This window comes from Eschrichtius robustus, chromosome 16, assembly GCF_028021215.1.
Source record: "Eschrichtius robustus isolate mEscRob2 chromosome 16, mEscRob2.pri, whole genome shotgun sequence".
Classification (NCBI taxonomy): Eukaryota; Metazoa; Chordata; class Mammalia; order Artiodactyla; family Eschrichtiidae; genus Eschrichtius; species Eschrichtius robustus.
Genome location: NC_090839.1, coordinates 44,698,090 through 44,712,956, shown reverse-complemented (window position 1 = coordinate 44,712,956; position 14,867 = coordinate 44,698,090). Strand labels below are relative to the sequence as shown.

The following is a 14,867-nucleotide window of genomic DNA, read 5'->3' as shown; positions in this document are numbered from 1 at the left end:
GTCCTAGCCATGGCAATTAGAGAAGAAAAAGAAATAAAAGGAATACAAATTGGAAAGGAAGAAGTAAAACTGTCACTGTTTGCAGTTGACATGATACTATACATAGAGAATCCTAAAGATGCCTCCAGAAAACTACTAGAGCTAATCAATGAATTTGGTAAAGTTGCAGGATACAAAATTAATGCACAGAAATCTCTTGCATCCCTGTACACTAACAATGAAAGCTCAGAGACAGAAATTAAGGAAACAGTCCCATTCACCACTGCAACACAAAGAATAAAATACCTAGGAATAAACCTACCTAAGGAGGTAAAAGACCTGTACTCAGAAAACTATAAGACACTGATGAAAGAAATCACAGATGACACAAACAGATGGAGAGATATACCATGTTCTTGAATTGAAAGAATCAATATTGTGAAAATAAGTGTACTACTCAAAAGTAATCTACAGATTCAATGCAATCCCTATCAGATTACCAATGGCATTTTTTACAGAACTAGAACAAAAAATTTTAAAATATGTATGGAGACCCAAAAGAAAGACCCCGAATAGCCAAAGCAACATTGAGGGAAATAAACGGAGCTGGAGGAATCAGACTCCCTAACTTCAGACTAAACTGCAAAGCTACAGTAATCAAGACAGTGTGGTACTGGCACAAAAACAGAAATATACGTCAGTGGAACAGGAGAGAAAGCCCAGAGATAAACCCACACACCTGTGGTCAACTAATCTGTGACAAAGGAGGCAAGGATATACAATGGAGAAAAGACAGTCTTTTCAATAAATGGTGCTGGGAAAACTGGAGAGCTACATGTAAAAGAATGAAATTAGAACACTCCCTAACACCGTACACAAAAATAAATGCAAAATGTGTTAAAGATCTAAATGTAAGATCGGACACCATGAAACTCTTAGAGGAAAACATAGGAAGAACACTCTTTGACGTAAGTCACAGCAGGATCTTTTTTGACTCACTTCCTAGAGTGTTGGAAATAAAAACAAAACAAAACAAACAGCTGGGACTTAATGAAACTTAAAAGCTTTTGTGCAGCAAAGGAATCTATAAACAAGACGAAAAGACAACCCTCAGAATGGGAGAAAATATTTGCAAACAAATCAACGGACAAAGGATTAATCTCCAAAATATATAAACAGCTCATGAAGCTCAATATTAAAAAAATGAACGCCTCAATCCAAAAATGGGTAGAAGACTTAAATAGACATTTCTCCAAAGAATACATACAGATGGCCAAGAAGCATATGAAAAGCTGCTCAGCATCACTAATCATTAGAGAAAAGCAAATCAAAACTACAATAAGGTATCACCTCACTCCAGTTAGAATGGGCATCATCAGAAAATCCACAAACAACAAATGCTGGAGAGGGTGTGGAGAAAAGGGTACCTTCTTGCACTGTTGGTGGGAATGTAAATTGATACAGCCACTATGGGGAACAGTATGCAGGTTCCTTAGAAAACTAAGAATAGAATTACCTTATGCCCCAGCAGCCCCACTACTGGACATATACCCAGAGAAAGCCATAATTCAAAAAGACACATGCACCCCAATGTTCAGTGCAGCACTATTTACAATAGCCAGGTCATGGATGCAACCTAAATGCCCATCGACAGACGAATGATTAAAGAAGATGTGGTACATATATACAATGTAATATTACTCAGCCATAAAGAGGAACCAAATTGGGTCATTTGTAGAGACATGGATGGACCTAGAGACTCATAGAGAGTGAAGTAAGTCAGAAAGAGAAAAACAAATATCGTATATTAACACACATATGTGGAATCTAGAAAAATGGTGCAGATGAACTGGTTTGCAAGGCAGAAATAGAAACATGGATGTAGAGAACAAACGTATTAACCAAACGGTTAAAGTCGGGGGTGGGGTGGTGGTGGGATGAATCTGGAGATTGGGATTGACATATATACACTAGATTGACGTATATACACTAATATGTATAAAATAGATAACTAACAAGAACCTGTATAAAAAAATAAAATTAAATTAAAAAAATGATCAATGGACTCATATAACAAAGATAAGATTATCACATTTTATTTACTCCCACCTACCCAATTTTAAAAATTATATTTTATAAAGTCAAGATATATCACATTGTTTTATACATAAGTTATGCATAATTCTGTCTTAGTTGTGGGTTTAACTAGAGGTGGTATTTACAGTGGTTTCTTCATTCCTGAGATCCTTGTATTGTGCTGTCTCTTGGTTGGATATTTTTGGTCATCCAGTATGTTTTTGAAAGGTTCACCTTGATGTGTTTTACCTGAGTTCTTATGTGCTTGAGAACGTCTGCCTGTGGACTGCACACTTTAAAGACATTTCTGTGTTACTTGTAAACCTCTTGGGTCACGTTTTCTTTCCCTTAGCATTTTTCATTTTGCCTTGTTATTTTCTCTGCTCTATATGCCACAGGCTAACCTGTGTTTTTATTGTCTTCATGCTACTTTTGTTTCTTCTACTGGGACTTTCTACTACTGTTTTAGTTTCTCTCGTCTCTTTCTTGAGTTCTTCTTGCTCTTTTTTTTTTTTTTTTCCTTCGAGCAGGTAGACAGTGGGGAAGGAGGGGGCAGGGGTGCAGGGTGTGGAGGCACTGGATTTTCTTTTTTCAATCAGCTTTTTTCATTTTAGAATAGTCTCAGACTGTATTTTGCCTTTTAGCATGCATTGTAATTTTTGTTGAAAGCTGGACATGGTGTGTCATGTGAGTGGAGCTGAGGTAGATAGGCCTTTAGCGTGCAGTTTTATATTTATCTGGCTACCATATAGGCTACAATTGCCCTGGCTGTGGTGTCAGAGGCCAAAGTGTCCTCAAGTGCCCTTCTTTGTGTTTCCGCTATTGTCTTTGGGTTTTCCCAGAAGCTGCTTAAATAGAGCCTGAGGCTCGCGCTTCCTTTAGCTGCAATCCCCTGTTGTCTTGCAGGAGCCCTGTTGGCGCGGTGGTGGGATGTGTGTGTTGGAGGGTCTGTAGGCCTGTGATTAGGTCTCAGTCTCTTAGTGAAACCTGCAGGGGGCATTCTACTCCCCCCCGAACGGTTGGGCTTTGGTAAAACCCAAAGTGGTTAGATTTTGGGAAAACAGTTTCCCTTGAGGGCAGAGCACTCTGGGTGTATTTCAGAAGTTTACCACCCCACCATCCCCGCCCCCAACACCTTCTGCAGAACCAAAGGGATTTTTCTTCACAGTGAGAATCTGGTGGGACTTCTGGAGGTAAACGTCACAAAAGTTATGGAAATCACAGCTCCTTTGGAGTTTTTTTTTAACGCTCATACTAGGCTACACTGAGCCTCCGGCAATTCATCAATTGCAGTTTAAAGTGTTCTACCAAAACTGGCTCCAGTTGTGAGCTTCTGCACCAGCTAAGCTGTGCTTCTCTGTTTCTGCCTGTCTGTCTCTCCGGATGGGGGACAGTAGTTTGCCCTGTGACCTTAATTCGCTGATGGATCCGGGAAGAGCTCTTGATTTTCAGTTTTTTCAGTTTTTTTTTCTTGTGAGGACAGACATCACAACTTCTAAGCTCCTTACGTATCAGATCAGAAACCAGAAATCCTATTTGAATAGTTTTAGTTTTACAGAAAAAAAATGTGACTGTAATACAGAGTTTTCATATACCCCATACCCACTTTCCCTGTTAACAGTTCACATGAGTATAGGGCATTTGTCACCACTAGTGAACCAACACTGATACAATATTATTATTATTATTAAATAAAGTCTGTACTTTTGAGACTTCCTTAATTTTTACCTAATGTCCTTTTTCTGTTCCAGTATCCCATCCAGGATACCACATTACATTCAGTCATGTTTCCTTAGGCTCCCTTGGGCTGTGACAGTTTCTCAGACTTTCCTTATATTTAATGACCTTGATATTGTGAGGAATGATGGTCAGGTATTTTAGAGAATGTTCCCAGTTGGGATATGCCTGTTTTTCTCATGATTAGACATTTGGGTTTTGGGGAGAAAAACCACGGAGGTAAAGTGTCATTATCATCACATCATATGAAGGACACACACACACCATCAGTGTGACTTATCACTGTTGAGAACGACCTTGATCTCCTGGCTGAGGTTTCTCCCCTGTGAGGTTCCTTGGTTCCCCCTTTCTATACTGTTCTCTTGGGAAAGAAGGCACTGCACACAGCACACATTCTGCAGAGCCCACGTTTTAGGGGTGGAGAGAGATGCCCCCAACTTCCTGGAGGGTGAAGTGTCTACATTAGTTACTTGGAATTCTTCTGAATGGATGGCTTGTTTCTTCTTCCCCATTTATTTATTTGCTTGTTTATTTCATCATATTTTGGGTTTTAAGCCAATACATTTTTAAAAATTTTGTTTTTCACGTTTTTCCAACTTAGGCCATATGCAGCAGCTCTTTGTGTCGGCACCTGTGTCCCTGTGACACACTCCCATCATTGTGCTTTTGGTTTTAAATACATCTTCCATCTCTTTTTTTTTTTAATTTTTTAAAATTTTTTTATTTATTTTATTTATTTATTTTTGGCTGCGTTGGGTCTTCGTTGCTGTGCGCGGGCTTCCTCTAGTTGCAGGGAGCGGGGGGCTACTCTTTGTTGCAGTGAGTGGGCTTCTCATTGCGTTGGCTTCTCTTGTTGCGGAGCACAGACTGTAGGTGCACGGGCTTCAGTAGTTGTGGCTCGTGGGCTCTAAAGCGCAGACTCAGTAGTTGTGGTGCACAGGCTTAGTTGCTCCGCGGCACGTGGGATCTTCCCGGACCAGGGCTCGAACCTGTGTCCCCTGTGTTGGCAGGCGGATTCTTAACCACTGCGCCACCAGGGAAGCCCCAACGTGCTTTTGGTTTTGAGCACTTCCTTGATCTCTGGCACTACAAGATGCTTCGGGCTCATCTTACGTGGTCCCCATCCCAGTCCTGGAATCAGCCATTTCTCCATGAGCTGGCTCACTTTTCTGCCCTTTTCCCCCCACTGTAGTCTCTTCTTTCAACCTGTGTATCGCTTCCTGCTTTTGGTTCTTTTTTATGGGTGTTTGTGGTTCCTTAAGACTGTGGATAATTTCTTGCCTGAGTTCTTCTTGTCTTCGGTCAGTCCTTGTGCATCTTCTTTATCTGCCTTTTGCTTCTCTTTTATTCAGTATCTCCTCACCTACCCTTTTTATTCATAGTTCAGTTTCAGTTCCTTCGAATTATTTCTCATCTTTAAGTGAAATGGACTAATTTTAGGGGAAAACACCAGTGAATCATGGGGACAAGGAAGGGACAGACCCTGGAGAGGGGGAGGCAGCAAGCTACCACACTCCTAAACCTTTGCCTGGAATTTTTCTGAATTTTTTTCCACCAGTTTTTCCGTGCGCATCGAGGCACATCTTATTTTCTGGTGTTCGTGGGGGCAGTGGGGTCACTGTCTGTGGCAGTAAAGCCAGGTGCCTGCCTCTGGCCTGTTTTCTTTCCCAGCACCTTGAGCAGCTCTGGGTTCTCCCCCAACAGGCCCCCACTGCCCTCCTCTTTGCTGCGGGTTCCCCCCACCTTCTCCTTGTCCCCAGGTTTAGTCTTTAACATCAGCGTCATGCAATACCTGGGGGTTTGGATGCCGACCCTGGTGGACGGCTTGTGGCCTGTGGCCTGGAGAGGAGGACGGGGAGGCTGGGCTCCCTGGGGCTGCTGGCCTGTGTGTGGGCTGCAGTGGTTTCCTACTTTGGCGTCAGAGTCTTTACTTTTTTTAAAAAAATTTTTATTGGAGTATAGTTGATTTACAATGTTGTGTTAGTTTCAGGGATTGACAGGGAACTCTGCTTTTCATCTCTTGTCGTTTTTGGCGCTTCTGAAGGTGTGAAGGGATGCAAATAAAGGCTTTACTCCACCGTCTTTAACCAGAGCTGTTCCATCAAGTGTTATGGTTTGTAGAAAGATTATTTCCGTGGCAATCACAGTTTTTTAACATGAGACTTTATCCGTGAAAGTTATAAGGGGGAAATGATGGGTTTTGCTCTTTATGAAAATGGAATCTTTTTACTTTTTCATGGAATGGTGAACTTGAGACTTTATGATGTCACTTCTTGCCAAAATGACCTGTATATTCAATACAATCCCGATAAAAATCCCAACATAACTCTTCTGGTAGAAGCTAGCAAGCTGATTCTGACAGAAAATGAAATCTTATAAAAAGAAAGAAAATTATTTTTTCCTCATTACTGAATCCCAAGTATCTTGATCATTTTATATACAGAAATATTTATCTGAGTTCCTTTAGAATTGAGTAGTTGTGAGGAATATAGAACTTCAGGAACTTTAATTTTTAGAAATGTAGGACACTGTATTTCCTTTGTCAGAGGTTACAAAGGAAATCAAAGAGGAATCTCTCCTCCACCCACGGATGCCGTTTACTGTTCCTGACAGCATTTCTCATGGAAATCAGATCTCGACCATCTGCTAGATTCAAAAGTGAAGCGATAAAAATGAAAAAAATTTAACTATAAAGAACTTGAGAAGAAATGTAAATGTACAAATTATATCATTGATTTTATTTTCAATTTGCTGTTTAACATAAGCCAAACAAACAAACAAATAAACAATAGATGTCAGTGTATGTAGGACATGAGAGGAAAAGTCAGGGACAATCACCCCCTCTCTGAGCCTCTCTTGTATTCTTAATTTGTTGGAAACATTACTTTTCAGACAGCAGCGCTTTCTGAAAAATAGAAGAGATCTCTTCCTTTTTTTGGCTCTCCAGGCACATTATTTGTCCTGACCAGTGGCTCTTTCTATCTTGGTAAATTGTACATTTTTAAAAACATGTGGACAGTTTAAATAATTCACAATCCAGAAATGAAACCCACAGAGGATTGCTTTTGCTGTTCTGTTTCAAAATAAATGAGGTGGTCACTTTGTACCTGGGGAGAGAAAAAGTTCAGGCCTCTCTTCTACCCCAGATTTCTAAACCCTTCTAAGGATTTATATAATAGTAAATATACAAAGGATTATAAGGATTTTATAGTAAGAATGAAGCAGCAGTTCCTGCCCTCTTTTCTCTAATCCAAGTAAAGACTATGATGGTCTTTTTTTTTTTTTTTTTCTTTTCAAAAGACGGGCTGTGGTTGAGAGTGGCAACCTAATCCCTTCTGTGTCAACAACTGTTGGCCCCTAAATGGCTTCCGTGCCACCTGTACTGTTACTGTTTCCCCAACTCCTTGGCTATTTTAGTGTTGCATTTTTTAAATATGAGATATTTCTAGTTCTGTTTTATTTTTGAGTGCTTGAAGAAAAATATTCTTTTGAAAGAATATTGGTTTAGATGTAGCCAATCAACAATCCCTCAACTGAGAATATTTACCCTTGGCAGGTAAAAGCAGCTGGGAATGTATCTTCGGCCTAGTGGTCATTTAAAAATGTCAGAAGTTTTGTGCTTGCTTCGGCAGCACATATACTAAAATTAGAACGATACAGAGAAGATTAGCATGGCCCCTGTGCAAGGATGATACGCAAATTCGTGAAGCGTTCCATATTTTTAAAATGGGCAGAAGACCTAAATAGACATTTCTCCAAAGAAGATATACAGATTGCCAACAAACACATGAAAGGATGCTCAACTGATCATTAGAGAAATGCAAATCAAAACTACAATGAGGTACCACCTCACACCAGTCAGAATGGCCATCATCAAAAAATCTACAAACAATAAATGCTGGAGAGGGTGTGGAGAAAAGGGAACCCTCTTGCACTGTTGGTGGGAATGTAAATTGATACAGCCACTATGGAGAACAGTATGGAGGTCCCTTAAAAAACTAAAAATAGAACTACCATACGACCCAGCAATCCCACTACTGGGCATATACCCTGAGAAAACCATAATTCAAAAAGAGTCATGTACCACAATGTTCATTGCAGCTCTATTTACAATAGCCAGGACATGGAAGCAACCTAAGTGTCCATCGACAGATGAATGGATAAAGAAGATATGGCACATATATACAATGGAATATTACTCAGCCATAAAAAGAAATGAAATTGAGTTATTTGTAGTGAGGTGGATGGACTTAGAGACTGTCATACAGAGTGAAGTAAGTCAGAAAGAGAAAAATAAATACCGTATGCTAACACATATATATTGAATCTAAAAAAAAAAAAAAAAAGGTTCTGAAGAACCTAGGGGCAAGACAGGAATAAAGATGCAGACGTAGAGAATGGACTTGAGGACATGGGAGGGGGAAGGGTAAGCTGGGACGAAGTGAGAGAGTGGCATGGACATATATACGCTACCAAATGTAAAATAGATAGCTAGTAGGAAGCAGCTGCATAGCACAGGGAGATCAGCTCTGTGCTTTGTGACCACCTAGAGGGGTGGGATAGGGAGGGTGGGAGGGAGACACAAGAGGGAGGGGATATGGGGATATATGTATATGTATAGCTGATTCACTTTGTTATACAGCAGAAACTAACACACCACTGTAAAGCAATTGTACTCCAATAAAGATGTTAAAAAAATATGTCAGAAGTTTTATAAGGGGTTTAACCTTATGGAATTGCTGACATTCAACCATTTTTAACTTCAAAACTGGCAATTTCATCTCATTCAACCTAAGAGCTTACAGATAGCGAAGCCTAAACAGCACTGTCAAGATTCTCTAAAAAGGGGAAATGGAGGTAGTTTCCATTCTGTCAGAGGGAAGAGGTTGGAAAGCTGTTTCTGATGTAAATATAATTATTTTAATGGAGGCAATACTTTTTTTGGATACCTTGCCTCATGCCCTTACCTTTCTACTTCAGTTTGTTCACGTCCCAGCCCCATCAAAAGGACATGGACCCCGTTGCGTGCATTTATCATGAATCACGTGGGAACTTCTGCTCCCGTTCCTTCTCTCCCTCCCTCCCTCCAACACTTCACCTCCATCCTTGTTATGTTTTATTTTGTGAGGAGTCAGTTGACAGGAGCTAATAATCCCAGGACAGACTTCCCGGGACCCTGCCTCCAGACCATCCCGGTCCTGTTATCCCCACGGTGGTCACTGACCCCTGTCACTTTCCTGTTCCCTAGTTGGTGCAGGTCCTCCGTGAGGTTTGTTGACAGCTCTTGGTGGGCCTGTTGACTACCGCTAGCAGCTGTCCGTCATTTTTCTGGTTAATACACACTGGGAGGGGTTGCTGTCTTTTATTTGGGTCCTAGGTTCTCAAGGACTTCAGAAGGGTCTTGCATACTCTGCGGACGCACTTCACAGCCTTGTTATGAAAACCTAGAGTCAGTCCTGGTTCCTCGTCTTGACTCAGCCACCCCATGACTTGGAACCATTCTGAGTCACTGACCTCTGACCCTGTGTTTCTTTATCTCTGAAGTTAAATTGTTGAATATTATAGTCCTATGATTATGTGCCTCAGTGCCATTTAAGGTTGCCCTTTTCTTCCTAAAATCTGTATTATAGATAATTTATACACAGTTATTTCACAGGGTGGATCGTCGTAGCACAAGTTACTAGCCTCCATCCCAGGATGGAGTACATACTACCATTGACTACGAGGAAATTTAAATGCTTGCTTCCCACCTAGTTCAGCTGCCAGAGGCCCTTTCAGTGCACCAGTTCTGAGCGAGCATGCAAGTATGACTGTAAATTTCCCCCAACAGAAACCATCTCACCTCATCAGCCACACAAGAAAATGACAAAACAACCAACTGTGAAAGCACGCTTGCCAAGCTTTCAGCATCACTGCATTTGGTGGGGGAACACATTTGTACGAGATGAAATCGAGGCCGGACGAAGCCCAAAAGACACGTTCTGGGTACCTGTCTTCTCTCACCTGCAACATACGGGACGTGTGTTCGTGCCAGTGAAGTCAGGGTTCCAGAAAACCCTTTGCTCCTTGAAGCCACATGACCATTCCAGGGATGGGGAGAGGGAACCAGGCATGTGGCATGCTGCTTTCTTAGTAATTACCAGATCTCTAGTAAATAATAAGAGTAGCTAAGGCCCGTTCGGCATTGCTTCACTAATTCTTCACAGATAACCGGTAACGTTTACTACCATTGCCTGTGGTTTTTTTTCAGCAGAGAATACTCAGGCTCAGAGAAACAAAGTAGTTAGCTAGTTAGTGGTCAAGATTCAAACTAGGTCTGTCCTACTTCAGTGCCCATGGTCTTTCACTTTACCTTGAACTGATTTTAAAGTTGCCTGTAAGCAACCAAATTGGAACATTGGTGAGAGAAGGAGAAAGAGGTCCCACACCCCACCCACTCCAAGGTTTGGGGTAGAAAGAGCACTTGAGTTTGAAAGGAGCAAACCTCTCACTTCCACTAATTTTGAAAAAGGGCTCTAAAGTCATCAAAGACACCTCGAAGAGAGGGAAAAGGAAGAATAACTCTTAGTAAGAAAAAGGCATATACCAATAAAAAATGGCCAAAAGAGTTGAGCAGACACTTCCTCAAAATGAGTAACCAGATGGTCAATGAGCATGTGAAAAGATGCTCGACATCATGGCTCATTAGAAAAATGCAAATCTGAACCACAGTAGAAATCACGGCATACCCACCAGCATTGCCAAGATGAAAAAAAGACCACAGCACCAGGTGTTGGTGAGGATCTGAAGCCACTGGGTCTCTCAGTCACTGCTGGTGGGAGTGTTGGTACTAAAACTGCTTTGGGAAACCATTTGATAACTTCAGGTGCAGCTGAACACTTGGCATTCCATATGACCTAGCATTTTCACCCCTCAGACTCTGGCCAGCAGGAATCCCTACATATGTTTATAGGAAACGTATGGAAAACCTATAGGAAAATGTTCATAACAGCACAGTGCCTAAGGGCCAGAAACTGGAAACTAGCCAAAAGCCCAATAACCAGAGACTGAACAGACCAGTGGTGGAATGGTCACATGGTGGGATACTGTTCAGCCACAGGAACGAGCAAACTGTTGCTGCACATGGCAACATGGGTGGACCTCGCACGCATGAGGCAGAGCGATGACGGTGGACACAAAAGGGTTCGTGCCATATGATGAAGCTCAAAAATGGGAAGAACTAAAGCATGCTGTTAGAAGTCAGGCCAGCGCCAGCCTTTTATAGGTCAGGAAGGGAGTGCCAGGGGTTCCTGGGCGGCTGGGGGTGTTCTTTTTTGATCTGGGAGGTGGTTACAGTGTGTTGAGATGTTGAAAATTCACCAATTGTTCACTTAGGATATGTGCATTTTTCTGTATGTATGTTCTCCTTTAATACTAAGTTTTCAAAGTCCTGTACATACAGGTGTTCTTAATTTTTGATTCCCACTGTGGCAATATAAATTTAAATCAGCCAAGGTTTGCATATGTATAAAATAGGAATTTTGTGGCACATTGTGACCTATATTGTGGGAGAAATGTTCTTTTTTTTTTTTTCTTGATAATGCTTTGTTGGCCTCTCAGTGTGTCTGAACCTGACAGGGCGAGGAAGGAAGGAAATAGTGAATTTCATCAACACCAGCGATTATTGCTGCTCAGCGTTCATTCAACCAAAGCCACATGAGCTGGTCAGGTTTCCGCCAGATTATAGAGCTCGTTCTTGCCTTGGCAGCTATAAGAAAACTTACCTTTCTGTTATGATTTTTATACTTCCAAGAAAAGAAGCATAAGGAAAATACCTATGAAATTCCAAGACCTGGCTACAACAAATTCTAAACCTTTATTCTCTAGGAAACAAGGTGAAAAGATTGAAAGAGATACCCTCTTTTCACATGGGCCATCTGCATTTGCAGTAGTAGCTGAGAAAAGGCAATATGGAAAGTTTACAGAACTCTTTTACAAAATGTTCAGGCAGTATGCTTGTTGAGTTTTCAAATTCTTATGTCAACACAAATATAATTGAATACTAGTATTAGAAGGGGACTAAAAGAAGAACAAACTTGTGTTTTAAAAAATAAAACATGTGAAACACCACCTGGCCAAGAGTCTACTATGTCGTCTGGGACAAAACATTGAGACTCAAGTCTGTCCTTCCTTTGAGGCCCCATCATCCTGCCTCTCGGGTGACCCTTGTGGAGCCTCGCCTAGTCTGTTCAAGGTCACACGGTTGGTGGCTCAGCAAGGCAGGCCCTACCATCTTTAAACTTCCAACCTCTTTCTCTCCCCACCCCCCGCCATGATAAGAGATTCCAAATAATGGATTAATAATAGCCCAAAGATCACAGGTGTGATATTAATGCATCTCTTATAAAATATGTATTTCAGCTCGCGACTCTTGAATTCCCTCCAAAGAAACTATTTGGAAACAAGGATGAACGTGTGATTGCTGAGAGGCGAAGCCAGTTAGAGGTAACAGAATTAAGCTTTTTTTTCTCTGTGTGCAGAACATTTGCCATCTGATTGACCGGTGAGAATTCTTCCTCTTAGACACTAAACTCTTGTTCACGGATGGAGAGATGGTGCTTCATTAACACGGGAGGTGGCAGCAGCGGATTGTAAAGTAATGAGATCAGTTTATTTAAAATACAAGTCCTTCCCCCCGCCCCCAACAGAGCGTTTTCCTGGGTTTTGAGGAGATACATTTATTCCAAGGGTTAGGAAGCAGGTTGTGGGTGAGAACTGAATATTCACGTAGACAGATGGTACCGCAATGCAGGCTGGGGGTACGAAGCTTGCTGCCAAAAACTTGAATTAATTAACTGAAGATTTGTAGTATTGCATCGTTGTTACTTTTTCAAGGTGGCCTGGAAGCAAAAAGACGCATGCCTATTTTAGTCATGGTTAGGTTTTGTTGGACTTATTTTAACTTGATCTTCTGAGCCAGCTCCGTGGAGAGCTTTGGTTCAACACAACTGTTGTTTTTCTGACTGCCTCCCTGCTGGCATGTACCGTTGACTGCTCCGTAGAGCTTGTGTTGCTTTGCAGGCTAGAGCTGCTTGTTTGGTTGGCATCTGGTGCTACCGAGGCAGAGTGTGCTGAGGCATGGTCGCAGGTGGCCCTCAGGCATGGGCTACCCTCTTGCCGCTGTGAGCCACTGAGGCAGGCAGGACACAATGACAAATGGCTCACTCCAGCCAGCAAGCTTCCTGGGGGCCTCGCAGAGTCCCCTCTGCTACTCTTTTAAGAGGAAGAAAAATAAGACCTATTGCAAATGAAATCAAATAAGAGGAGGCCTGAGACAGCCCTTTCTGAATTGTGAAAGTCTCCATAGAACGGCGGTGTTTTTCTCATTCCTGGAGACAGCCAGTTTGAAATGGCTGCCCATGGAGTCCAGTGAATACCAGTGAACCAAGCCTTAGGGAAACATCCAGAGGCTGGAGGTTGCAGTGAGAGCAAAAGGGGGGGAGTGGGGACCATGGAGAAATTGAAGACTAGGAGACTGTGGTCCACGAGGGGCATTTTAGAGACTTGAGATCCTCAGTATAGAAGTGCTCTGAGGAAAGAAGAGCTTCAGGGTGTGGCCATGCTTCCAGGCCCGTGAGTTAAACTATAGAATTACACCTTTGAAAAGGTGCTGGAACTATTACGACTGAGGTTTGGGTGGGTCGTTGCAGGGCTCTAAAAATCAGCCTATGAGGTGGGGTGACCCTGATACCCAACTGAAGAGCTTACATTCTAGGGAAAGGTTATCGTGGTGAGCCTGCTTGACCAAGTTCTCTTAAAGGTTTAATTGTATCATGCAAACAATTTAAAACTCACAGTAGAACTAGTGATGGTTTTCTTTCCCGAACCCTTACCTGCGTCAGTTATCCAGACTTGTCTTTAACGGAAACCTGCAGAACGACAGTGTATAAAAACAAGTTTGTAAAGTAACAGGAAATAGCTGTTGTCATTCCTGCTTACTCAGGGCTCTAATTAAATGCACATGGTGCCAGCCGTGCCCCACAGATTGGGCATTTGTGTGCTGTGCGTTTGTGAGCCCTGCTCTTGGGGACTCTTGTCGTTCCACTCCAGCTTCCAGAGTCAGAGCAAAGTTCAGGGCACCTTTTCATTCTTGGTACTTTCAGGTGGAACCCATGTTTGTTTTTTCAGGATCTCCTGCTTAATCACTTAGCCCTACCGAACCATCAGCTGTTGACAGACAGAGTTTTATGTCAACATCTCTGCGGATACAGGCATCCCTCCCATTGCCCGTGACTGTGGTTTACCTGTGGCATTAACCCATAAGGAATGGATTCCCCACACCTTGTGGAAATATAGGGGCTTATATTTTAAATTAAGTGTATTTCATCTAATGTTGACTGTTAAATCTTAGAATATTATGTTCTTGTCAAGGAGAGAGTGTAATTCAGCTTCACTTTACTGGAAAGTGAACCTGAGTTTCTTGAGTTAATTTCCTGCAACTATTATGATTTTTATTTTCAATCTAAAACCAAGAGTCACTGATTTAGTGCATTTTCATGTGAAAATTAACATTTATTGTCCCTGAACTTCCTACTTGATTTAATTCAATATACATTTATTTAATTCCTGATACATGCTGGGGACAGTGCTAGATGTTATATAAAATATCAAGGTGAATGAGACACTTCTTGCCTTCAAAGCGCATATGTTTACATTGCTGTATGAAACTCTACCTGGAGGTATAGTTAAATACATAGGCATGTACAGAAAGGTGGATTTCAGTAGGACACATTTGTACCGGCACACACCAATATACACAGTGTTTGCGCAAAAGGAGTTATCTGCTGAATTTTAAAATCCAGAAACACAGCTTTACAAACCTCCTCATGCCAACTGAGCCGCATAGAGCAGTGTTCTAAGCAAGCATCCAGTTGTGTTTCAATCTTCCTTCCTATTAAAATAGCGGCAAGATTTGACCTTGTGTTTGGGTTTATCAACAAAAAGTGTCAAATGTTTCCACGTGAAAGACATAGACACCTACTTTCTAACTTATGTAAGGTTAAATCCTATTTATAAAAATGTTAAAATAATTATTG

At 41.6% G+C, this 14,867-nt stretch overlaps 1 protein-coding gene and 1 non-coding gene across 3 annotated transcripts in view; both read left to right on the top strand.

Annotated features, from left to right (window-relative positions):
* The window catches only part of KIF16B (kinesin family member 16B), a 289,874-nt gene that overhangs the window by 235,952 nt on the left and 39,055 nt on the right, over window positions 1-14,867 (top strand). For both annotated transcript variants that reach the window (XM_068524339.1, XM_068524338.1), the window contains one exon: window positions 12,193-12,276. In XM_068524339.1, coding sequence (XP_068380440.1) covers window positions 12,193-12,276 — 84 coding nt within the window. The remainder of the gene's footprint in view (window positions 1-12,192; window positions 12,277-14,867) is intronic.
* LOC137750810 (U6 spliceosomal RNA) lies at window positions 7,409-7,515 on the top strand. Its single transcript, XR_011070594.1, has one exon. It is a non-coding gene; the product is annotated as a U6 spliceosomal RNA (small nuclear RNA).